The sequence below is a fragment of the Diadema antillarum genome, unplaced genomic scaffold, assembly GCF_040938485.1.
Source record: "Diadema antillarum isolate AM-2024a unplaced genomic scaffold, OU_Dant_1.0 seq00000989_RagTag, whole genome shotgun sequence".
Lineage (NCBI taxonomy): Eukaryota > Metazoa > Echinodermata > Echinoidea > Diadematoida > Diadematidae > Diadema > Diadema antillarum.
Genome location: NW_027271829.1, coordinates 880808 through 907389, shown reverse-complemented (window position 1 = coordinate 907389; position 26582 = coordinate 880808). Strand labels below are relative to the sequence as shown.

The 26582-nt window shown below is 38.7% G+C and overlaps 2 protein-coding genes across 2 annotated transcripts; one reads left to right on the top strand and one right to left on the bottom strand.

The window, feature by feature from the left end:
* Positions 1 to 900: 900 nt before the first annotated feature.
* Positions 901 to 5988, bottom strand: LOC139742241 (uncharacterized; the record flags this gene model as incomplete). The annotated part of the gene is made up of 2 exons (XM_071652820.1): positions 5643 to 5988; positions 901 to 1185 (listed from the first exon to the last, which is right to left on the bottom strand). Coding segments are annotated over exons 1-2 (531 nt in total), but the record flags the coding sequence as incomplete, so codon positions are not given.
* Positions 5989 to 17339: 11351 nt separating this feature from the next.
* LOC139742252 (sperm-tail PG-rich repeat-containing protein 2-like) lies at positions 17340 to 24956 on the top strand. The gene is made up of 10 exons (XM_071652831.1): positions 17340 to 17737; positions 18347 to 18621; positions 19275 to 19439; positions 19918 to 20142; positions 20645 to 20758; positions 21260 to 21419; positions 21788 to 22047; positions 22560 to 22743; positions 23668 to 23786; positions 24360 to 24956. Exons 1-10 carry the CDS (start codon positions 17626 to 17628, stop codon positions 24495 to 24497), a joined length of 1752 nt encoding a protein of 583 aa, XP_071508932.1. The 5' UTR covers positions 17340 to 17625; the 3' UTR covers positions 24498 to 24956.
* Positions 24957 to 26582: the final 1626 nt, after the last annotated feature.

The window sequence follows — 26582 nt, the reverse complement described above, 5'->3', positions numbered from 1 at the left end:
GGCGGCCATTTTGGCGACCATCTTGAATATCTCAAAACCCTCAAGGATGCAAGAGTTGCATCATGCATATTCGGATTCAGCACCCCCGAAATAGGGCAAAACCATCAAAAGACATTGGGTGGACGGTAAAACAAGGTTCAGCCTTTGGCACCCAGACTACGTTTCATTAGTTTGCGTTGAATGTCTTAACAATCTCTTTCTGTTGATATTGCCAAATTCCACTTTTGCTGTCAGGTGGTTGTGCTGGCAAGTATAATTTATATATTTCATGAGGATTACTTGAGTAATAACATCCCACATGCTTGTCTCAACGAATTAAAAAAAAAAAAACTAAAAAACTTAATGCCCTGTTGGTACTAATGACCTTTTTCTGCACATACGCAAAGTGCAAAGTGCAGTCTTTGCTTTTACTTCTTCTGCTCTTTGTACCTCGCTGTTTTAGCTTTCATAATAGTTTCGTCATTAGTACTTTGTGTCCTATCTCCATTGCAAAACTAATTTACATTGATATATCTTTTCCTGGAACACTAGGTCACAAGCTTTGCTTTTGCGTTTCCTTCGTATTTCACATGTTATAGAGAATTGTCTCTTATGTACATATCCTGACACACTTTCTTGTCATGACCAACTTTATATCATATCTTGTATATTGCTAATTGCTTGTATGTATTTTTGATTCTTTTTTGTTAAGTACATGTACAGATATGAAGTGAAATATGAAAATAAACAGCTGGAACTATTCACCGTGTCTCGAGTGTAAGACCAGTGCAGTTTCAGTAATTCAATTCAATTCAATTCAATTCAATTCAACTCAATTCAAAGTGAAACCCCGAACTGGCTTATTGAGAGCGATTTAGCTTCCGTCTGCAGTGAATGTGCACAAAACCTTGTGATACGCACTTGATTATTTTCTTTGGACTCTTGTCGCGGAAGCAAAACTGGCCGTGATAGCAGGTGAGGAGACGAACGCTTCGGTTGACCACTCGACTTCTGATTCGCGTCTTCACTACGCGGGTAGCTTGAGCCGTGCTTGTGATTGGCCTGGACGTGCGCGTTCTGATATTTTGGGCTGAGTTGAACAGCTGTCGGTGGTTGCTGCTGAGTTGGCGACTTAGCGTGGTTCATTGCGTCCTGGTTGCAGAAGCTGTTGTTGTTGCAACCATTATTGTTGCAACATTTGACATCCTGGGGAAAAGGAAAAAGTAACTTACAAGTAAGTGGTGAATGAAATTCACATATTCCCGTTTCACTGTCAATGAATATCGCATAATAAGAAACAGACGAAGACATACATAGTTAGTTATATGACTGTATAAGACGTCTTGAATGAAGGGAAAACATGAAACGCAATCCGAACAATAGAATTTCCATTAAAACAAGCCAAACATTAGAAACAGACGGAATTTGAAGGTTTCATAATTACATTTTTCCAAGCAGTGATGTCGGTCAAAATCACGATCAAATTGAGACCTGGCCCATGTCTCAATTTGACTGATTTTGCCGACTTAGTGGCTATTATGGTGTAATTGCCTTGCAGCTTACCCACTGATTTGTTCATATTTAGAATAAAATGAAACCGTTTTGTTACTCAGAACTACAATAAAGGGCGATTAATAATCCCGCCTTGTATTCTTTCCCTGTTACGTGAGAGCAAAAATTAAGGCAGAGCGAGGTGTGAGATTTAAAGGTTTGAAGAGTTGCGACATGAGTAACCTACCACGCGCAGGTAAATCGTTCTCATTATACCGTTTCATCCAAGGAATCAAAATAAATTACTAAAACTAATATGCCATTACCGTGGCAACAAATTCACTGTCGCTCTTGGATTGAACGGGAATTTCGGACCAGTTAAAAGATAGTGTAAAAAGAAAGAGGGAAAATGTATAACTATACTCAGTGAGAAATTAATAATTAAAGTCGTTCAAAAATTAGAGAAGTTATGAAGTTGTGAAATTTTGCTAATTTTGCAAAACACGCGATTTGAGAATGGACCATATTGCATCGGAACAAAAAGGTGGGGAAATCAAGATTTTGTATATCATACATCCATGGCAAGTTGTGAGGTGATGAAATCCTCAACTCACTCGACATATGCATCCTCATCTGTACTGACTGTTCTAGAAACGTTAATGAACAAATTAACGATACAAAAAGGCGTGACTGGAAAGTTTTGAGGTTACGTAATGTTCCTGATGCTACCAGGCAGCCTGGTTACCTCATTCTACGTTAGCTCATTGTACGGTTATACGAATAACTTGGTTAGAGTAACAGCACATGAGTGGTTTCGTCAAAATCACGCCTTTATAAAGAAGTGTCACACGTTCTTTCAAACAGTGAAATTTTAGAAACCATACACCCACACATGTACAATGCATTAATAGGCAGGGCTCGACACTAACGGTGGCCCGGTGGCCCGGGGCCACCAAAAATGAAAGTCGGGCCACCAAATTTCAAAAAAGGGCACATTTGGTGGCCCGCCTCGGGCCACCAACATTTTTTGAAAAGTATGTCAATAAATTAGTAACTTTTTGCGCCGGAAATTAGCAGTTAAATTTGTTCAAAGGATGGATGAAAAGGACTGAATGAATGCCTGAGAGTGAGTGTTGCAAGTTTATTGAAATTTATTTATGAGTAGATATGTATAACTTCTAATTCTTACTATCATAAATCTTAAACATTTGACTCATTAAAAAAAAAGGGACTTTTAATGTTTTTATTGTGGTTTTTTCGGGACACCAAATTTTTCTCTCGGGCCACCAAAAATTTGAAATTTAGGATTTTGGTGGCCCCATCGGGCCACCAAACAAAAAAGTTAGTGTCGAGCCATGCATTAGGTAATGACATCATCACCTCTTTAGTCTCTAATGATATGATACTACTAATAATTCTTCATTAGAAATGTTTTTTTAAAGTGATATTAAAAGTAAGTTAGAGCTTTTCATGCAGTTATTTTGTTGCCTTGAAATTACATAGCAGGTTTAATTGGGGGGGGGGGAGTGGGCGCGCAACTATTGAATTATCGACAAAAAAATAAACAGGATTTGCATGCACAACGCTTTCTTTTTTCTCTCTCTCTCAAACTGATGGAACTGTTGTGAAATCATGACAATATCGGCAATTGTGTGGTTGCAACCATATAGTAATCATTCAGAGAACACAGGCATAGCTTTCTTCCTTGTTGTTTTAATTTTGTTGATTTTTCATGATTTCTATTTGTCTTATTTACGTCTTTTTATTTCAGGTAACTTGAACATGATGTGGACATACAATGTACATTTCCAGGATTCAACCAGACATCGATGTAAATTCCATGTGTCATATTTAAATCCACATGTTACTGAAAGGTTGGTCGATTATGAAGCGGGCAGTGAGGCTTATTTATATATTCCATTTCGCACTCGAGGATTTTCTTTTAAAAAATGATCAAAGAAAAGCAGCGATACATGACAATATCATCAGGCTATCAGCTAACACACCTACCAATAAACAGAATCAATTACACATTTCCCCCAGAGAAACGACTCTTTGCAGTAAGGCAGTGAAATACAACGTAAAACCAGAATATTGGCGTCAGTTCGCGCAAAATCACATCAGTCGCAAAAGAGTTGTGATGAACGCAACGCTTACAAAAGTGCGAGAGCAAAATACCCAGCAATCCTTCCATGAAAACAAAAGAAACAAACAGGTGTGCTACCTCTAACAATTATAGTATCTATCTATGGGCATTGACTAATTGACTCCTACATAGTAGGCCTATACTATCCACTTGTCCCTCGGGTAGGACATAAAATGGAGGTCCCGTGTATGAGAGAGTCACAGCTCATGCACGTAAAAGATCCCGCTTCATTCATTCATCGCAATATCCAGCCATCTTCACGGATGGAAAATGAACAACAACAACAACTGAGGGGCACAAGCCCGAAGTGAATAGTGCTATTGGAGCTTCCACCTCCCTGCTTGGAGGATCCGAGGCCCATGTACATGTAGTTTTGACCAGAAACTCACGATTAGTCATACAATGTAGAATGTTTGTTTTATACTTTGAATAAAGAATTTAAACAAAAGAAGGGGATGAATAAGACGAGAAGTCATGTGGTCGATGCGATGTTGTAGAGGGATCCTACAGTGACCGTGCGAAGCAGGTTGTACAGTGTCGAATTGCTTTGTGATGTCACATTTGGTTTGTTACTGAAATCACAAAGTGACCATACGAAGCAGCGCGCGATTCTAAGCGACATCGACAGTATGAAGAGCGCGCACGATGTCACAATTCCTTTGTGATGTCATAATCGCTTAGCGATAACATTTCACAAATTATGTACATTGTATGGAGTAATATATATTCTGAAATATTAATAGTAAAAAATGCATATCATTGCTTGAAGCAATCACCAAGGGTTATGTTTTTTAATCCGAAATATTACATGGAGGTACATTGACAAAAAGGTATACTCACATTTTGCAATATTCATATTTAATGTAGGCCTACGCAATAAAATACTGAATTCGCTAATGTAGAATGTTGCAAAACATATTACATATTACGAATGTCTTAATATCAGCTTGTCATGCTCAAATTACAATTGTATACTTGCTGCCGGGCTAATTATCATGACTGAGTAAAAGCTGTTCATTTACCAACATACAAGTAGATGGCTCGACCACTGAGATAGAATATACATATTCGATCGGATCATGTTGTCTACATACACATGCTGTACTGGGGAAATGCGTCGCACCGAAACGGTTTCTGTCAACCACTTCTGTTTCCCCAAAACTTATACGATGCAGTCACATTGTTTACCTAAGTAATACACCAGCAAAACCTGTTACCAATGGCCAACAAACGGTATGTTCTTCCCTTTGACAAAGACGTAGAGAGTACTAGTAACAGAGAAAGATAATTGGCTAAACTTTGGTGGTTGGCTCGTGCGCAGTCATCCTTGAATTTGATTGGTTGAAAGTTATAGCTTAAAACAATAGCGACAGCGCGTATCTCCTTCAAAGCACTTCGTAGCGGAGAGTGAGGGAGAGAGAAAGATAAAAGAGAACCAAAATGTACCTTTACCAACAAAGGTATTGATTGGGGAACAAATATTACCATGAAAGAGAAGTTCCACTGCAACAAAAATTTAGTCGTTTATTTAGTAGGCAAAGCCTGTGTTTCTTCGTCTTTCATGATACTTCGTCGAAACATGGGCGGGCCTGTTGTTTTTAGACTTCGGAAAGTTTTCGGAATATAACAGTTATTCAACTGTGCATAACATTACCAAGTGAAGAAAAGTGCCCATTAACAAACTTGCAAACAAATACATTCACATGACCGGGCGATAAACGTTTATATTTACATCGCTGTACTATTATATCTCTCCCCACAGAGTGATTACAAGTGCGTCTCTTGTGTACATGAACACAATCATACTCACACACTGCGAACATACAAGAGACGCACCGCACTGCTGGTGGTGGTCGCTTGAGTTTATCTCCTTGTCGGTGCCATCCAGGGCATGCAATACGCATGGAGGTGCGGTATTCAAGAGTTTGGGTACTATACAAAGTTTGTGGGAATGTTAGGGGCGCGCATATGTAAAGGGTAGCACTTATACTCAGTAACAGAGGTAGGTCGTTTCTGCACTACTTACTTTGAAAATATCCCTGAGCATAGCTTTGAAAGTGAGTCGCTCTTTGAGAGACGGGAAGAGTGTGTGAATTTCTTCGCTGTCTGCTCGCAGTTGTTTCAGAGTCAGTCCGTCGATATCATTCCTCTCAATCACATCCAAGATTTTCTTTTTTACCTCTTCTCGGCTGTCGTCATATTTCCGCATCCAATCTAGGACCAGCCTCGTGGTCCATCGCACGGGGTTTTCCGTGCTCGGGGGCTGTTGCATCGTGCGAAAGATGATATTATTTGCGTGCTAACAAATCATCTTCAGAAATTGTTCCTGCCATTTTGGGAACACGACAGTCCAGTCGTGCTGTACTGGCAGCCCCAGAACGCCTATGTTTGTAGCGGCTAGTCTGTGCTAAGCCGTGTTCTACACACACACACCAACACAGACAGTGCACAGACATACACACACACTCAATCCCACACACTCTTTTCGTGGCATAAAACCGTCGGTCTATCGTGCACGTTTTCAAGCACCCTTTATTGCATGCAAATTAGCACACCTACACGTATGGTCGCACGCTACCACAACACATTTTTGTCGGACGACTCCATTGGCGCAGACGGGTTGTTTCAGGATACGTGCTACATTCCTATAAATATTCGTGCTGTGCGGAGGGACTAGTCTGGAGCAGTAAATAGAAACTCGGACATAACGAGGCCAGGTCACGAACCAAAGGGTTCAACCACAACACGAATAGTCTTATTGTCTCAGACCTCAGTTACTCGTACTTCCAGGAAATTTAGAATTGAGAGGTATTTAAAAACGTTGTCAAAAGTTTCTCCATCGCTAAGAATACAATACTCTAAAATTGCTCTATGCTGACTTTGCTTTTGTCTGTTTTCGTTTGGTCAATTTCAACAGAAGACCTCACAACAAAACTATTTTATTCTCTAGTTGGTACTCTGAAGAAACAGAGAGAATGTTACAAGGGTGGTGTTTGCAACCTAGACTACTACAAGTGCTATGTATGCAGTGTGTACCTCGTAGGTCTTTTGACGACAGGCGAGTGTTGAATGTGTGTATCGTTACTTTTTTTTTCGTGTTGTCTGTGTAATATTCGTTTGTCCTCGATGTTTTCATGTGCACATGTTAGTCTACATCATGCAAGCGTCATGTGTGTATCATTATGAAGATTGATATTTTGAATTGTCACTATTCTCATTGTTATAATAATCATCATCATTATAAGCATAATTACTATTTATTAGAACAAGTGTATAGTACTATATCATCCTTTTTATAACTACCATTGCCATTATTATCATGAGATTTATCAGTATTACTGTCAATATCACTATTAGTTGAGCTAAATGTTGTTCTGTATGAGTATGTCGGTGAAGGTGTATATGATTTTGTATGAAAATATACACTATAGTTGTAGTACATGTACTGAGTTATGATAATGTACGTCCCTATGTGCTTATGTGTGTAGCTAGAGTACCTACGTGTATGTACCATAGGTATATAATATTCTATGGTGTGCACGCATTCTGAGATGTGTTCATGTTATAGTTTGTGTGAATGTGTGGAGGGAAAACTGTTACTTGTCTGGACTCTGGTGTGAAATTATGTTTTGCGATATCCCCACAGACGGAAGTGTATAATAAATTTGAGTATCAATCAATTTGCTTTTCATGCCCCCCCCCCCTTTTTTTCTCATTTTCATTTGGTTGCGACAAGTTTCATAGTAATTTACAGTACAGTGACCCCTCACAGGCTCGTGTTTATTGTAAAGATGATGACTACCTAGTTTGTTGGTTTGTTTCATTTCCATTTGAGAAGATGGCTGGATAACCCATATTCAGCAGTAGTATACTACAAGTAGCTAGTCTTCCATGGGGTTCAGTTGGATGTAAGGCGGCACCACTTCGCTTTGCGGTGAATAACTGAAGCGGATCTTGTACGTGCATGAGTTGTGACTCTCTCACACAGGGACCTCCGTTTTATGTCCTATCCGAGGGACAGAGAGTGTTTTGCCTCATATTTACGAGAGATGACGGTATGATTACACACAACATTGCTCAGTGGGATCCGGGAATCGAACCGGGGTTCTTTGGATGGTGAGGCAGACGCGCTACCGACTGAGCTACTACCGACTGAGCTAACTCACCACCCTTTGTAAAGTATTCATTCTATTGCGGAATAGATAGTGATGATTTTATATTACCCAACTTGATCTATTGAATGTGATGTAGCTGAAATTTGAAAAGTAGTTATTAATGTGAAGAATTATGTATGTATCTGTGTACGTGTGTGTAAAGGGTATGCAATCATTGTTTTATAGAAAAAAAAATTATACGTTCTGCGCATTTATGGCCATATATTGGAGAGAATTATGGGCGAGAGTGACAGACAGACAGGGAGAGAGAGGGAAAGAGGTTGAGAGAGGGGGGAAGAGAATGACAGAACGGGGTGGAAAGAGAACGAAGGTGCATGGTATAGAATAACCATCTTATACTAGGCTTCATGTACAGAACAGCTGCAATGCCATATGATTCGAATACATTATGTTTGTCAATGTAGGAAACAAGACAGTTTAGACTAAAAAATCTTCAAGCTTGAAGTTAATCTTGTAAAGAAAGACAACAACAAAGTATAAAAGTTATTGAATTGCAAAATTTTACAGCGAAGTTAATCTCTATCATAAATGCACTTCACAGAAAAGATGACGTCACAATGTATACGCTCTCCTATTGGCGTAATACTTCGAACATCATACAATCCGTCCATAATGGTTCAGCAAGTATAAAAATGCCCTCATGATTTATTTGCAACGGAATTACTGTTTGTATATAGTTCCGATTACTTAGTACATTATGATCGTAAATGACAAGCAAATTACCTCATTGTTTCTTTTTGAATTATTCATAGTGGAATAAAAGCGAAAGAAAAAAATGACGATGGAGTTTCTCGCGATTATTAGTGTGCAAGCAATTTTTAAAGAATTCTGCGTTACTTTTTCATTAAAGAGAGAACAAAAAGCTTTATTTGTCAGATTATTTTGCACTACCTATTTTCTGCTCTTGGATGACATCATGAATATTTGCTGTAGATTTTCCATCAAGAGAGAAAGACATATGAAATGCATTAAAAACAACAACAGCTAAAGTCTTGAATGGATTGTCCAATTGGCTCAAATTTTCACTAATGATTTACAAATATCCCTTCTCGTTTTTCATTGTATTGAATCCACATTGAGGTGTGAGAAAAGTGTCCTTTATGGCGTTAAACTCGCTGTTAATTCTGATAAGATGAAGATTGCGTTTGGAAAAAAAAAGTACGAAAAAAGAAAGAAAATCACATTTGCTACTTTGAAGTGATATAATGTATATCACCGTCTGTTTTACGCCAACTTCTTTGTTGGCTTTTCAATTTCAATTTCAATTTATTTTCATAATTCTCGATGAAAAAATACATCAAATATAACAAAATTAAATGAAGTACATGATATGAAGCTGGAGACATACATGAAATATTGCAAATATATAAAACATATAGTGGTCGATCTATGAAGTTTGGAATCTGTGAATGAATGCTAAAGAAATATGAAGGAACCTACTTAAAAGTGAGCTTGTTGAGCGTAGGTCCCTGTTAAAATCGAGTGAAAGATTAAGATGGGGAGCACGGGTACAACAATGACTGAAACATAAGGGGAAAAAAGTACAATCATACAGTTATATAACAAATTTTTCTCTAATGCAGATTTGGGGTCGGATAAGCCACATGCTGTAGGCGGATGAACCATTGTCGTTCTGGCAATAATAAGAATATGACTCAATATATAATAACAATGATGCGGTTTAGAAAGTATTAGAAATTTATACATTGCGTGTAAGGAGGGAACACATGCACCTGCAAATCCACCCCCCCCCCCCCAAAAAAAAGGCATTCAACAACCAGTTACAGTGCAGAGAGAATTAAAATACCAACTGTTACCTCGCCCCAGCTGTCTTAAAGAAGGAAGAATATACAATAGGTCATAAACACTTTTCATTGCATCTCTGCATGAAGGATTATCAATTTGTCTTAAAGAATATATATATCAGATTAGGTATCTTGAAAAATATCAACTTTCCGTGGTGACTGGAACTTAGAGAACTTTTGGGATTTCTTTGATTATCTATCTGATCCTCGCCCTTTCATTGCCAGGGACTTCGGACAGTGTGTACAACGCTAAGGGGGTTTCTGTGCCTATCGGCACTCGAAGTATTGACGTGCACAAAAGGGTTAACGCGCCCTTCAGAAATGTTCAAATACAATAGTTCAATTTTCAAACTAAATGGTAGGAAATATACTTCTTTTCCACCTTCTGTAGTATAGGAAGAATGGATTTTAAATCAATTTTTGTAAGGTAGATTATTGATGAAAGCTTCGGGAAAAACTCTGCCTCTTTACTTTAGACTGACCGTATACATATACACCATTTCACTTTACCTTATCAAATGAAAATCCACTTTAATTTCCAAATAGCTGAAATAAATGGAGCGAGCTACAAAATAAACAAACAAAACAGTTCATTATGTTTGAACAGAAATAAAAAGAAAATAGAAAAGATATTAAAGGTTCACATCTTTTAATGAAAAAAGTCATTGGTAGACTAGGAGAAATTAATGAGACGATGATGTCATGCAATCAGAATTGTCAAAACTTGCTTTGCTTGCACATGGCACATTCTCCGATGTTAGTATATACGGTTTCCTTGTTCTCTGACAAAGCTGCATTGCGATGTCCTCGAAATTGAGCTTTGTAACTTTCCTTTTCGGATTTCTCTTGAGATGCTCTGGTGTGATATCACAAATGTCTTTACTATAGTTCCTGTACCTGCAGAAGGCGACACATGGAAGTAATCAAAACATCGATAATTCGCAACTTTTGACGAAGTGCCGGATTTCGTTCAAAGTTCCACATCTATTTCGTATTTGTATTTTTTCCTTTTATCTCTGCAATACATAACTATAGTAACGGAAATCACAGGATGTTATGAAGAAACTTCATCTTGGTGTGCAAACAGCTCTCTGCCATCAGCGCAGGTACGAAATCTGCACGCCAACCCATAAACTATGAGAAAAAAAAGTTCAACTTTGCACTTCTACGGGTGTAACGTTGCACCTTTCAGACCAGTTAGAACCTTTAAAGGTGCAACTTTGCACCTGGTCTGAGAGGTGCAAAGTTGTAGGCCTACAGGTAAAGGTGCTCCCAGTGTGACGAAAGGTGCAAAATTGAACCTATTTTTTTTTTCCTTAAGAGTATACCGCCACTATATGCCTGCCCTCACTTATATGTAGGCAGGTCTCATGGTTTCTCAATAATGTGTCACATATTTTGCTCAAACAAACCACCGGGAGTGTTTCTGCTATATACCCTACCCTACACCCTGCCATCTCGGCTTCGCTGCAAGGTCTACAGCCTGTATACAGATGTGTGCATTAATTTGCGGGATGCATGCGCACGCAGACACACAATTCCCATGCAGTGTCACGCTGTGCACGTTTCATCCGCCAATGTCAGAACATCCGAATCATGCGCATAAATTATTGATTTAGGTAGGAGATTTGATTATCTCGAAGTGGTCAGTTCATTTTTTTTTTCAAAATACTATAGAACTGATCGAATGTTTACTCGCTTTGCGGGTAGCTATTAGATTACAATTGATGCCAATCTGAAAATCAGAAGTAATCATTACAGGGCATTAATCATTCTTTTTTGTTTCTTAGCATCATCCAAATATCTATCTCCTTTGTACGAATTCAAGCCCTTTCATCAGTCTTGAAGCTGTCTTCTGGTGTTGCGTTTTGACTTCAAATCTCACCAAACTCTCGTTTTGTGAAGATTTTCGCAATTATAATACAGTATTGTAAATTGCAATGACTGCAGTTGTTGCCGCAACAACGTAATTGATACAACAAATTGGCTGTTTCCTGGCTGTTATACCACACAGTTATTGCAACCAGTGCAGCTTACGCTATAATAATTATATGCTATAGAGGGGATAATCTCACATTAAGCAGGTTCAAACCCTTCCTTAAATAGTAGATGCCGTTTGGCCGATTTCAGTCAAAAACGTCCCCTGGAGCGGTAGCTATATAAACACAAAGTAGTACAAAATACGTTATACCATATTTTATTAACGATTAATGCAAAAGACATAGTATTGTTTGAGTCATTTAACTATTTCTTTAATGTCTTAAAAGATTGCACTGCAAAAGAGTCTTTTTAGCTCAAGCACACTCAAAAGAAAATAGGTCCGCCAATATTTGGCGATTCAATGATGTCAAAATATGAAAAGATTTTAGTTTTCGGGGGGGGGGGCAGACTGAGAATGCCATTTATTTTATTTTTGTCTGTAGCACAGTATACAAGCAATGACAAGATAATCGACTTTATATACTACGATTTTATCTTGTCTATTCCTGTTGTTCTATTATGCCGTTTCGTACAAGCAAATTTTTCTCACCATGTCTTGGTGCATGGGTGGGTGTGTCACAAAATCAATCAATTCAATCAATTCAATCATAGTTTATTTCCAATCATCGAAAATCAAAAAACATAGTACAAAGTATACATGTGATGAAATATTGTTCAAACGTTTGCATAAGATTCATGTAATATATATACGAGACATATTATAGAACAACATATAACATGTACAATATTTACAAAAGCACGAACGATAATCTATTTTTAATTTTATTTTACATTTAATGCTATCAATAATTTGCACAATTTTATGGACAATCCAGAATTTCAGTGAAGCAAACTTAATATGATTCAGCTATATCTAATAGACATTATCTGAACGTTTTCATGTTTCTTTTTCACCTAAATGGTGACGGACAGGTAAAGGCCCCATGCATATAAGACGGCTATATATTGTTTACCGAATAATCAACCATTTTTGTTCTAGTCTGCATGTTTAATTGTAGTCCTTTCTTTTCTTCTCTTCTAATTTCTTGCTCGACACATTCTAAGCAGTGCTGACAGCGCAATCCTTAGAACATGCATGCCCGATTCTGATATAATTATGGACGGGCCTCGAAATAACCGCTTGATGCATGCATCTTGTGTGTCGTTCTATTATGTAATAGACGATGGGGGAAAACGTATTTCAAATAACCGCTCAGAATGTGAGCTGTACACTTTTACGATAGCCTTTTTCAATTACTGGAACTGTTATAGTATAAAAATATATTTTGCCTTGAGAGTTTTTGGTTAAAACCACGGGCAGAGGTGACTCCAAAAGAACTATTCACTCAGTGAATAGTTCTTTTGGAGGCACCGAGGTCTATAGTTTAACCAGAAACTCGAAATTAGGAAAGTATATTAATTTGTTTTATGCTTTGGATCAAAAATTCAAACAAAAGAAGGGGAAAATGGGAAAAATGCGAGGCGAGTGTGATGTCGTGTGATGGATACGATGTTGCGAAGGGACCCTAGGAAGCAGCGTACTATGACTTCTTTGTGACGTCACAGTTGTTTTGTAAGGAACTGTTACATTTTCACGAGAGTGACGATGCGAAGCAGTGCGCAATGTCAAAATTGCTTTGTGGCGTCACATTGTTTTGTTAGAAATTATTCTTACATTTATTCACAGAGTGAAGGTACGACTCAGTGCGCAATGTCAGACTTGTTGCTCTGTGATGTCACAATTGTTTTATTAAAATGGTTACATTTCACAAATGACGGTACAAAGCTGCGCACAATGTTAAAATTGCTTTGTAACATAATTTTGCAAATAGCACTTCATGGAGATTCAAACATGCCAACACTCTGACATAGCTGAAATTATATTTTGGATCAAAAATTTATCCTCTGGTGATTGGTTGAAAGAGCTTCACGTGATTATAGGTATTTTCAGCTATTTCAGAAAGTTGACACTCCATAAAGTACTATTTTCAAAATGACGTCACGTCTATGACGACATTTTGCAAATAGTATACCGGTACTATTTGTAAAATGATGTCACAAAGCAATTCTGAAATTGTGCGCAGCTTTGCACCGTCACTCTGTGAAATGTAACAATTTCTACCAAAACAATTGTGACGCCACAAAGCAATTTTTACATTGCGCACTGCTAGTACTGTTATACTCTGTGAAATGTATCAATTTCTAACAGAACAATTGTGACATCATAAAAACAATTCTGAAATTGCGTATTGCTTCGCGGTCCCGGTGGTTAGTGCGTTTATAAGATTTTTCTTTTGGCCAGAAACAGTGTTTTGAAACACTGTTTCTGGCCAAACAGTGATTCTAGCTCGAAAAAATTCTTATAACCGCTCGCCGTGATTTGAAACAGTGTTTTGAAACACTGTTTGTAAACGCACAAAATAGTGCGTTTATAAACAGTGTTTCTGTAGAATCAGTGTTTAAAAAATCTTATAAACGCAACCGCGATCGCAAACACTGTTTATGTAATATCACAATGCCTTGCGCGCACCCTGTTTGACCTTTTGCCGAGGAAAAACTGCGCAGAGTGAGTTGCGCAATGGCACAGTCTGAGCGAGAGCCCCAACACGCTCGGAGAAAAAATCTTATAAACCCTCTCCTGACGAAAGTGTGATTTGAAACAGTGTTTCAAAACAGTGTTTCAAAACAGTGATTCTAGGCCCGCAAAATCTTATAAACGCTTTATAAGATTTTTTCTCCGAGCGCAGTTTTTCCTCGGCAAAAGGTCAAACAGGGTGCGCGCAAGGCATTGTGACGTCACATAAACAGTGTTTGAGATCGAGGTTGCGTTTATAAGATTTTTGAAAACTGATTCTACAGAAACACTGTTTTGAAACGCACTATTTTGTGCGGTGTGAATCAGTGTTTCAAAACACTGTTTCAAATCGCGGCGAGCGTTTATAAGAATTTTTTTCGAGCTAGAATCACTGTTTGGCCAGAAACAGTGTTTCAAAACACTGTTTCTGGCCAGAAGAAAAATCTTATAAACGCACCCTTAGTCAAATGCGTACGCGGGCGCACGGCGCAAGTTTCCTATAGAGACCTACGCTATCGACTCCTCTTTAGCGCTTACGCTGAGACCCATTTCCCCGAGTCCGAAGAAGTCCGATCCACTGTAGCCAGTGGTCCAATCACAGTTCGGCTCACGATTCGGCTGAGGGGGATGACAGCTTTAGCAAACTTCTTTTGTGATGTCATAATAAGAAGCACATATGCACGCATCCTGGCATTACTACAGACTGCGTGATGCGCAGAGAAGACAACGAAGGCAACGTTACTTAATTAGCAACACCTACGCGCTTTACTCTTGATGACAGCTCAACTTCGGCTATCTTCGTATCAATGCTAACGGTGATCGGCAGTATCATCAACAGCGCCCTCTACACTACCGGGACTATGCGCCTTTAACACCGCGCGTCGCGTTTGTAAATGTACCATTTTTAACAAACATCACAAAGCAGGTCCGACATCGTGCGCAGCGACAGGATCAATGTAGGATCCCTTCACAACATCGCATCCATCATACGACTTCTCGCTTTGCACACCCCCCCCCCCCCCATATTCCCTTCTTTTGTTTAAATTTTTGATCCAAAATATAAAACAAATATACATTGTACTTTGCCTAATTTCGAGTTTCTTGTTAAAGCTATAGGCCTCGGTGCCTCAAAAAGAACTATTCACTTCGGGGCTGCGCCCCTCAGTGAATAGTTCTTTTGGAGTCACCTCTGCCCAAAGTTTTAACGAGAAACTCTCAAGGCAAATTATATTTGTACAATATCTTTAATAATGTGAAGCTTTTTTAACCAATCACCAAAGGATGAATTTTAATCCAAAATATAAAATTCAATATTAAAACCAACGTGCAGCAGTGGGACGGGAATTCAAGTTCTTTCAGGGAGCCCTTTAGGCAGTAATTTGCAGAATACCAGTAGTGGATGGCATTGTAATGATGTTAATATCCCTGGTGTTTAATTTCAAGTGAAAGCTCAAAATAAATGAGAAAATGTCAGATTTAACGTGTAGATAACTTGTAGTTAGGTTGACATTTTCAGGATCTACCAATCTGACCGTTACCCGAAGAGCGCCATCTACTGTTTTGACTCGCGATAGGATACTGTCCGCGGTTTTTGTAAGTTTACCTCAAACAATTACATTTTGTAAACGAGAAGTTTAATTTGGCTCCTTGATTCTTTATCACTCACAAGCAAGTGGAAATCCTGTCATTTGCTTAAATCAATCACGAGTAGGCCTGAGATGCCTTTGCTCGAGTATACTTAGTTGCTTTGTCTTTCTGCTCATTTAAACTTTACTTCTTCTTCTTCTTCTTCTTCTTCTTCTTCTTCCAATATTGTCCGATTTTCTCAAACTTTCCCTGATCAATGTGTTCTGTTAATATTGCTGCATTCCCTAAATTCACAAAATAATTGGGTTTCATTCTACATTTAAACTGGCAACTAGCTCCTTAAAGAAAGGATTAGACGGAACGTTTTAAATTATGATTAAATCGACAAAAAAAAAACATATAGAAATTCACAAATAGTCGCTAAATTACTAAGAGAAAACAGGAACTTCAATCTTCCAGAATGTTTTGCCAATTTAAGATTTTAAGCTTTCATGTCTTGTGCCAGTGTTCATGTCTTGAAGGAGAGATTCCCCACAAACATTATGCAGTTTCATTGAATGCAGAAGGATACGTTAAACACTCATTGAAAGTTGAAGATATATTATTTAAACTAGACCTATATCATGTTCAAAATTAATGTTATGATTTTTCAAAGATTAGGTTAATGTCATGTATGACCCTTGATATATAGATGGACATACCCTTTATATAGGACCACAATTTGTCACACAATGTGAAAACGTAAAAGGAATCATTTTTCTTGAATATCGAAGAGTTGCTCCTTGCCCTGTCGCTGTACACTCTGGTTCGGGCTAATAAAAGATGACGAACAGCATAATAGTTACTCATTATCAGGTAAAAGAAATTCCTTTTAAAAACGCAGATTTGTGATATTCCTTTCTTATCTGTTAACATCTTTCTTAAAGTACTGCTGCTGGGATATCGCATTTTCTTACAGAACTCACATCTAGAGATGACGTTTAATACAGAAGTAAGTAATAGCTATTGAACGAATCGTCCTCAAACTGTCCCTGAGTGACTAATCTTTCTGCATTCAGTAATGAATCCTCAACTCATCGTATAAAATGGCAAATTAATGTCAAAAAACGGAAATTTCCCTTAATAATATTCCCGGGTTTGTTTGTTGTTCAGCCTAATATTCCAATGCTGCGCTATGCCAAATTGTTTTTATTACACAAAAATGCTTTTATTGAAACTCTGAATGTTTGCTGCCTGTATGTTAGAAAATAGGCTAAAGCAGAGGGTACAATGAGAAAATCTCTTTTGAGTGCATAAACACCGCAGTGTCTGTGAAATATTATACTACCAGTGTAGCTTGGTATCACCCGCGTGCGGTGCGCATCGGAACGTGCATTTTATATGGTGCCGCTCCTCCCGCCGTCCCCGACGCACTAGCAGCATTGTGTGTATTGTACACAAGCACCGTTCGTTAGCAACGGCCCTTGGAGACGCTGCTTGCGTGCCTTCACTACAAGTGAGATCGCACGTGTAAACAATAGATTTCGGTCGTGGGTGTGGGTGCAGTGTACTACTGGTAGAACCACGGCAGGTCCAAACTTCGTGCCCCTCTCTCACCAGATCTACATTTTGTGTCTGACAACAATGGCTATGGAGTAAAATTTAGAAGGGGCTAGAGTTTTTTCGGCACTTTACTTTGTCAAAACAGGACGGAACGTTCACTCCAACTGCAGAGCGTGCATTATCAGTTTTATTGGGGAAAATTTCGTGGTATACAAAGTGATAAAAACGAAGTGTAATTCCTTGTTTCGGTGACTTGTTCTCGGACGTTCAGCAGCGGGACGCCCATCGACTCCCCCCATCCACTTGTTCTCTCGTTGAACACCACGAAACCTCTGGAAGCCGAATATGTATGATCGGGCGCCAAGGGCTTTGACGGAAGGGGCTCAATCAACTGGTTCATACGTAGGACCAGGTTCATACGACGCATTTCGTCCATCTCCAACAAAAGTCAAATCGGGTAAGTTTTACGAGAGTTTACAAGAGTTCTACTTCTACTTCTAGACTAGTTCTATATTTATTTCAAATTAGAAATTCAGAATGTCTAACAAGTTAGTTAGATACACATTGTAAGTTTACATAATTCTGCTTCTGTTCTCTCTAACGTGTTACACGATTTATAAAATCAACACGTAAGTCGTAACACGATCCACTGCACTGTGTGCTAACTTTGCATCGACAATCATCGTGTAACATATTTATGATTTATTATTTGTCAACGACATAATACTTTTAAGATAGCAAGACTGCCCCCTACAATTCATTTATGTACAGTAACATAAAAATTCCGGCATTATCGCGAAATAGGTCCCCACTCCATTCACTGCCATTCATTTCGTCATATTGTAGCAGGGGACTTCTTTTAACCTCCATAGACTTTGCACATAGTGGAGACGCACATGCAGAGAACGAGAGGGGACCGATATCACGATTTGGCCAGAATTCCTACTCGCACTGCTCCCACCCAGGATATTAGAATCTACATTGTACTCTAGTAGTCTACACTGTAGACGAAGAGTTTGAATGAACATGTCATCACATTCAGTGTCACTGTTATTCTCATTTTCAGATGGGTATGCCCCCTTCTCGTCCATGACCCCAAGAGAAACCTTTCTGACGGTCCAAGATGCGGTGATAGCTGCGCCAGGCCCAGGACATTACGATCCCAATGAATCACAGCTCAGAATAAATGGGGGCCACACACTTGCCAACACAGCCAAGAGATTTGAAGAGGACACGTCAACTTCAATCCTCACACCGGGCCCAGGAACTTACAATCTCTCGAAATCAAGTGATTGGTTGAGAAGAGCAGCACTGAAGGAGAAGGAGGCAGCACAGGGACAGGTAAGTTACATTCCACAAATCGACTTTTGAAAACGATAAGGGCGTTAAGGTGCCTCAAACACTATGGCTTTAGTGGCCACTTAACGCCCTTATAAATACCCTCAACTGACAAAATAATCCAGTCAATCTTTATAATGTTATATATTTAATCTGGAAGTTAAATTTAAGTTTCCTGTATAGTAATCTCATTCAGGATATGCAGTCATTCATCACAATTTATGTTCTCATTATACAGTGTACAAGTATTGACAGTTGGTGTGGTATAGCGTTGCAGTTTTGCATCTCCTTTCATCATTTGTAACCCATTGAGGACGAGTCCCGAGTATACTCGGGCAGGTGTCTATAGTGCGTGTTGTAGCAAAATTAGTCCGTCCTCAACGGGTTAACATTGGAAGTCATTCGTAGTTCTGCTTGTTGGCTGTGGGAACTTTTGGTGCGACACATTGTAGATGGATGTATATCAAACCAGCCTTGACTATCATAATGAATATTTACCACATAATGACAAGTTCATATTTGTTTAGTAAATCATCTCCATTATGATATCAGAAACTATCTGTACCTGTATACAACTTTCTGTATCAAAAACAAACAAAAAAAACAAAAACATGTGGCTCTAATCTAGGACCAACTTTTTGTGCTTTACATTTCAGCTGGTAACAGATCGCATCAAGTACTCGAGGAAACCACAAGCCCCTTCCATCCCAACACCTGGCCAGGCCTATGGCTACGAGGAGTCTGAGGACGGTGTGCTCAAGAAACAGGAACCCCCAAACAAAGACGTTTCACTCGGCCCAGCATTCTACAATGTGGCGCAAGTAAGAATATTTATTTGTCATCCCTTTTGAATACTGGACTCAAACATTATCATTAATGGGTAATTCATAATATACTGAGTGAGTAACTTTAACCAACTTTCTAAATGGGAAACATGCAAATGAAATACTGACAGTAGTGTTTATTGAAACATGGTGTAAAGAAAATGTCATAAGCTGATGAGGCCTAGCCCAGTAAAATCATGTTGCGTATTCATTGCAGACATACATGTACAGTTGATATACTGTCATACTCATATCACCACAGGGTTCTGAAAACGTAATTGAAACTTAGGAGAGACTGAATTGAAAAAAGCGCAGTATGGGGGTAAAATATGGAAAATTGGTGCATTACAAATTATAGATAGAATGGTTAAAAGATTGTTATACAAACTCAGAGTATGTAACAGGTGGACTCTTGAAAAAGAAGAATATAAATCTATAAAATGTTATACTATTATTATGATTTTTTTAATACCAGGGTGACACAAAGACAACAGCCAAGTACAAGGGGGTGCACTTTGGAAGCTTGACGTCAGCAAGAATGGACTTCCGTGGGGATATAGGCCCAGGACCTGGTGAATATGACCCCTTCTCGAGACCAGAGTCTGTGATTGAGAATGTCAATTCCAAGAGTGGTACCAGACCGTTTGAAGCTCGTATCCCAAGATACCATGAGGTCATAGTGCAAAGTGAGCAGAAAAAGGTCAGTAGATACATTTCTTGATGATTTTCCTTTTACTCATATGTACAGTAAGTTTCTTGCTTGTTTAAATTGTTTAACAAACTGCAGATTTTTGGCATGAAATACAGCTGTACTACAGTACAAGCATAATAAGCTGTCAAAATCATTGGTGTGGATTAAATCTGGAGAGCATGACAGAGGATGTAGAGTTGTTTCAGTGGATATATTTTCATACATCATGCGTTTGTCTGCATTGATATTCACCGAGATTCCTGTAACTAGCAGCCGAATCACATGAAGTGGATATCACATCCCCCCCCCCCCCCCCGAAAGTGTCTGCTATATACATTTCTAGCTTTGTGTAATATGATCAGTGATATATTGATCCATTCGATGCTAAATCAAACTATTGATGTAATCTTGGAATTGTGTATTGTCATGCTCTGTGAGTGCGATCACAAGCTCATGACACTTCTGTGATGATCCATTTAACGTAATAATATTTTTGGTTTAAATATCACAGGCTATTCCTGGACCAGGCAAATATGAAATCAACAGCCAGTTTGACAAGAGACCCCTGGCAGTTAACACAGAAGGCATGGAAGTAGAGCACCCACCATTCCTATCACAAGCCAAGGTAAGTGAACTTACAACTTGAATGGCTTGTCGCTGCTCTTTCACACTTCTCTACTCACATTAAATCAATATGTCACACTAAACAGTCGTCCTGACCTCTTCAAAATAATAGATTTCCTTAAACTGCCATGAAGCCTTAGATCAATGCCTTGAAATATCAAGCATATGACATTAGTTCATGGGCACCTTACATGTACTTTCAAGAAAATGTTTTAAATGAGTGGTTAAATTTGTGTATTATCAATTTTAATAGTGTAGTCATATCATTTGTCATTTAATACATTGACAATTTTGATGCATTGATCTGCACTTTGAGGATCATTACGTGATGGGATTTTTCTTTTCTTTGTACAAGCAACTGTCGGTACATTTGGTGCTGTGTCAGATTCTCTGGGATTATGATCATGTTATGTGTGCAAGATTAGTGACTAATGCTAACTGCTCAGTTTTTCACCACACAGTCTGTAGTTAGTAATTTGATTTGTTTTCCTCACCTCTACAGAGATTTCATGACAAGAAGAATATCGTGCCCGCCCCAGGCTCCTACAACGATCCTCGACATGCCCTGGAGGCATTGAAGAGGGTACGCGGTTTGAAGCGGAGTCCCTTTGGCCAAACGTCTGTGAGGTTTGGACCACAGCCACATATTAGGAAAACGCCAGGTAATTGCATTCACTTCGTTCTGTCTTTGCTTATTTGATGAGACTAAAAGTTTAAAGTGATGATCATGTTGAAAAGAAGATGAAAAATTGTGTTTCATGCTACTTTTGCCTGCTCCACTTGGTAGCTGTGCATCCTGCAAAGTAACTTTATGTACAAAGTCGTCTAGTGATAACAACTTTGTTTAATCATAGATAGTGTGTCTTAGATTGTTCAATTATCATTCCCAAAAAGTGTTTTGAAATATGTTGGGTCCCCCCCACCCCCACGACCAAATGATAATAGTCTTTTGTTGATATTGCTCAAAAATAAGAATTTTAATCCAGCATCTTCCTGGCATCTTTCTTTCTGATTTCCAATGGCTTTACAGGTCCTGGGTCTTACAACTTCCCTGGTCTGGCAGACAGCAGCATGAGGAAGGCGTACATTGAGAGCACAAGAAGAGGTGCGTTTGGCTCCACCTCAGTACGCATCAAGCCCATCACCAAGAGGCAGGACTCTGCCCAGCCTGGACCCTCCCACTACCAGGTCAAGGAGAATCCGCAGTACAGCCGCTACTCTACCAACCTCTCGGCAAACTTTGCTTCACATTCCAATAGGCTCTCCTCACCTGCACCTGTCACAATACAGGTAAAAAACAAAAACACAACAACAACATTGCCAATTTCTGTTCTGTTGGTATTTTGTTTTGCTTTGATTTTAACAGTGTTGCACTTTCAGAGTCAATTTTGAATATTTCTCTCTGTTTTCATGTGGTTGTTCATTTTTTATGCCTCCGCCACGAAGTGGTGCCAGAGGCATTATTTTTCATGTGTTCATAGGTTTCGTTTTCTGACATACACATGCCATACAGCACAAAATATCTGTGTGGATATTGTAGACAATGTCATACATCCCAGTTTGCCATTTGCATCTTATGTTTGTGTGTGTGTAAAAAACAAAACAAACAAACAGAATCACACTCACAATGTGAATACAACCTTGTACTAAATAAAAACACGGTCATGGTCTCGCATGTTTTTGATTCACATGCATTGGAGGCTGAGTGCATTGTTGTAGTTGTGTATACTTGAAAATATAGTGTGTATTTTGTGATACATTCTTGTACCTTAAACCAGTATTCTTTGGGTTATATCCTGCAGGAGAATCCTCCTCCTGGTTCGTACGAGGTTGGCGTTTCGCACGACTGCTCACAGGGTAGGAAGGACCCTGCCCCTCCCCGTAGTCACGTTGGTCGCAGGAAGAAGGGCTCCTTCCTCTCCTCCACGAGGCGCTTTGCCCCGCCCCGAGATGTCGTCATTGAGAAGCCAATGGAAGCTAATCCAGGTCAGTGAGAATTCTTTATTAAATTCTGCTTTGTTCAATCTTTTTGCCTGTGATTATTTTGGGAATTTTAATGTTTATTGGTGATACTTTCCCTGGTCAGAGCTAACAGCCAGTGATGTACATGTAATTTCATGATGATGGTATCTTTGTGAAATAAGCTTTCTCTTTTAACAAGAGGAGCTGACACAAGAGCTGTGTGCCTTGTACATATATGTATTCATGAAGGGTACATTTTCTTCAACCTAAATGGGAACCACTTTTTAATAGCTAGATGTTAATAAAATGATATCATTATTGTTTTGTGGCATTGATATTGATGTTTAAAGGCTTGTGCATGATACCATAGATACACATGGTCCTGGAGGCATCGTCCCACCAAACCACAACCAAAGTGATCAAATGGGACTGTGGGGTGGAATGCTATCATGTCATGTCTCTCACTAAAGGTGTAATTTAGCTATGACTGCCTTAATCATGCATTTGATGGGTTTTAGATGGCGTGTTAACTGTAACGTGACCATTGAGCACACATAAAAACTCTGCAATGTGCTTTGCATGTCTTTCACATCAAGTCACGGAATCGCTGCTCATGAATTGGCATAATCAGTCATTTGTGTACATACAAAAATTCAGCTCTGTCTTTATGATAACTAAAATGGTATGGAGATTTTGATGGATGAACTAAAAACATCAGGTCATTCTGCATAGTTTTTGCTCAACATCTACCTTGTAAAGTCTGCATGAGTTGTCCGTCCTAAGCATAGCACTTCAGAAAAACCCAGATCATTCATAAAGAGAGTACCGTTTCAGATGGGTAATAGTTTGGCAGGTAGTGTTGTTTGGTTCCGTGCTGCATGCAATCTGACCACCAATATTGACAGACAGTAACATGCATTTTGCCTGTTTTTTTTCTCGTGTATGTAGGTCCTGGCACATATGACCCAGCTGCCAAAGATGCCGTCAAACTCAGTCTCCTTGTTGGAAAGGACAGGCGCTTTAGAGAATTGAGAAAGAATGAAAATCCTGGACCTGGAGCCTATGAGGTAAAACTGAGTTTTCTATGACCACACAATATGTAGTAAGGATTAAAAAACACAGAAAACTAAAAATTCCTGGCATACAATGTATATGCTTATTGCCAAGTGGACTGTTCATTAATTCAACATCATATTGTAAAGCTAGTCAGTCTTATTTCTTAATATTATCACTGTAATAAGACTGCTTCACAAAAATAAGTATTATAATGCATATACAGTACAGTGCACTCTCCTTAAAACTAAACATAGTTTCAGTGAACTAAAAGTTCAGGTCCCAGAATTATTATTAATCTTTATATTTTTTATTTGTTTGGCTATGACAAAATGGCAATGAATGAAAGAGACAAGGCGGTCCCCAGGACTTTGTTATTAATGGGAGTCGCCTGTACTGAAATTGGAAGACAAAAAAATTACGAAGAAATTTGGAAGTGTAAAAATGAAGAGTAAAATTTTAGATCAAAATAGGTCTTTGTATTTTTGCAAAGTGAAAGCTATTTACTGTCCCTACTCTAATTCCTGCTGTATTGGAAATAATTGCCTCTCCTCACCACATTATTTATCTTGATTTCATCCTCACAGTTGAGTCCACTCCTGCAAGACACCGTCCTGAAGGGCACCTTCAATGCCACCCTCAACAACCCCATCGCACCCCAGATGGAGCTGGACAGGGGCGCCTCACAAGCTACCAAGCACCAAGCCTTTGTACTAGGCGTTTAGTGCCCAGACTTTCTTCCACTGCTGTTACTCACCTGGCATCGTCTGTTTTACTCGTGCATTTTACCTCGTGTCAAGCAATAATGGGCAGCTTTGGAAAGACTTGATTCTTTTAGGCGGACAAGGAACTTCAGACTAGATAGACACCATGTACTTGTTTGTTGTTTTGTTGCAGAGGGGTACAGAAAATTCCTCTGTGTAAAAGTGATTCGGCCATTTTTAAATTATGTGATGGATATTGATGAAGGAAAGCATTTTTCGTTTTTTCATCTCATGAACTGCAAAGAAGGTAAAGCACATGGCAGCCCAATGTACATGCGAGATGAGAGTGAAAAAACTTTTGAAGTCCCATATGGAGAGGACTTTGTCAGGACAATGGAAGACATGTATGCATATGAGAAGAGGAAAGAAGAACTACAGGCTGGACCTGTACATGGATCAATTGATTCCCACGCAAGACAATCTAAAGATGAAATTTGTAAGTTATGATTCCTGTGCACCCTCTTCATGCAGTCAAAAATGACTGTGGATGCTAGAGTGGACCCAATGATGTGTATAAAATGATAGTGGGATGTCGCCTACCATGCTACATACCAAGCTTGACTGATGTTTGAATATGTGTGTTCATTTGCAGCCTTCAAAATCAGTGTATCACCGTCAGGCATGTAGTTATGTTGTCCCATTGATGTTGTGTTATGTCTTGGTTGCATTGTGTGCCGCCGTTTTCTCATTATCTTTGTCATCCATCCATCCGCCTTTACACCACAGTTATCGATATATTTATGTAATTGCTAAGATAATGCAGCTATGAGCCAAAACAAATACACATTGTATTGTCCGAAGTACATTGCATGTATATCTTGGGCATAATTTGGAGTATGTCACCACTGGATGCAGCATGTGCCTTACAGAAGGCAACATCATTAGAGTGCATGGGAAACCAAAGTCCATAACAATAGTATACCATCCTGTATGTTTCCATTTACCATTATAGGCAGACATATCATTCAGATGCATGGGAAACCAAAGCCGTCCATCTTATACCATCCTGTGTGTTTCTATTAACCATCATAGGCGGTCTTATCATTTTCATTCAGAGGTACACCAAAACCGTCCATATATCACGCCATCGTTTATATTACTATTTACCATTATAGGCAGTCAATGCCTAAATGTATCCTGTGCATGAGCACAGATGTTTTGTCCATACCATTTTTTATTGTACCTGTACATCCTATATCAACAAATTATATTGAATTTTAAATTAATTTATGCTGTCTTTTGAGTGATTATTTATATCAAACTTGAGTGTGCAAACTGCTGCATATTCTTATATTTGAAGTATGGTGTGTGTGTGTATGTGTATGTATGTATATATATATATTTTTTTTGAAACATATATATATATACATACATACATACATATATATATATATATATATATATATATATATATATATATATATATATATATATATATATATATATATACATATGTGTGTGTGTATATGTATATATTTCATTATCTTTGTCCAAAAGAATAGAGCAACTATATTTTTTCACACAAAAGGATGATTGCCACAACACGAAAACTTAGCAGTAAAGCACTTTATTGGTAATTCTGTCCTACTTTTCAAATTGCCTATACACGGACATTGCATTGTTCAAGAGAATAAGCCCAAAATAGCCATTGGAAGGTCAACCTCCAGAAAGGCACTACTAGTATTGAGACACTGCTAGGTGGTAACTCTATGGTAGTCATGAATCCTAAATATTTCTTTCTGCATATTTGTGGGCTACACATACAGGAAGAATGCACCTTTGTTTTGTTTCTGTTATGTTAACTACATTATCAAGCACAAGGTATTGTCAGCATGTGTTCCAACTAGAGATGATGTGCAATATTTCTGCATTTCATGAGGACAAGTTTACACAATGCAAGATTGAAGAATAAGACTGTCACAATAAAAACAATGTGGCAAAATGTGGAAGCACTACTGGTGCACATGAGGGTCATTCAAGCAAAACTGAGAGAATAGAGCACATTTGGGTAGGCAGACAGTACAGACTTTCAAGGCTCGAGAAGCA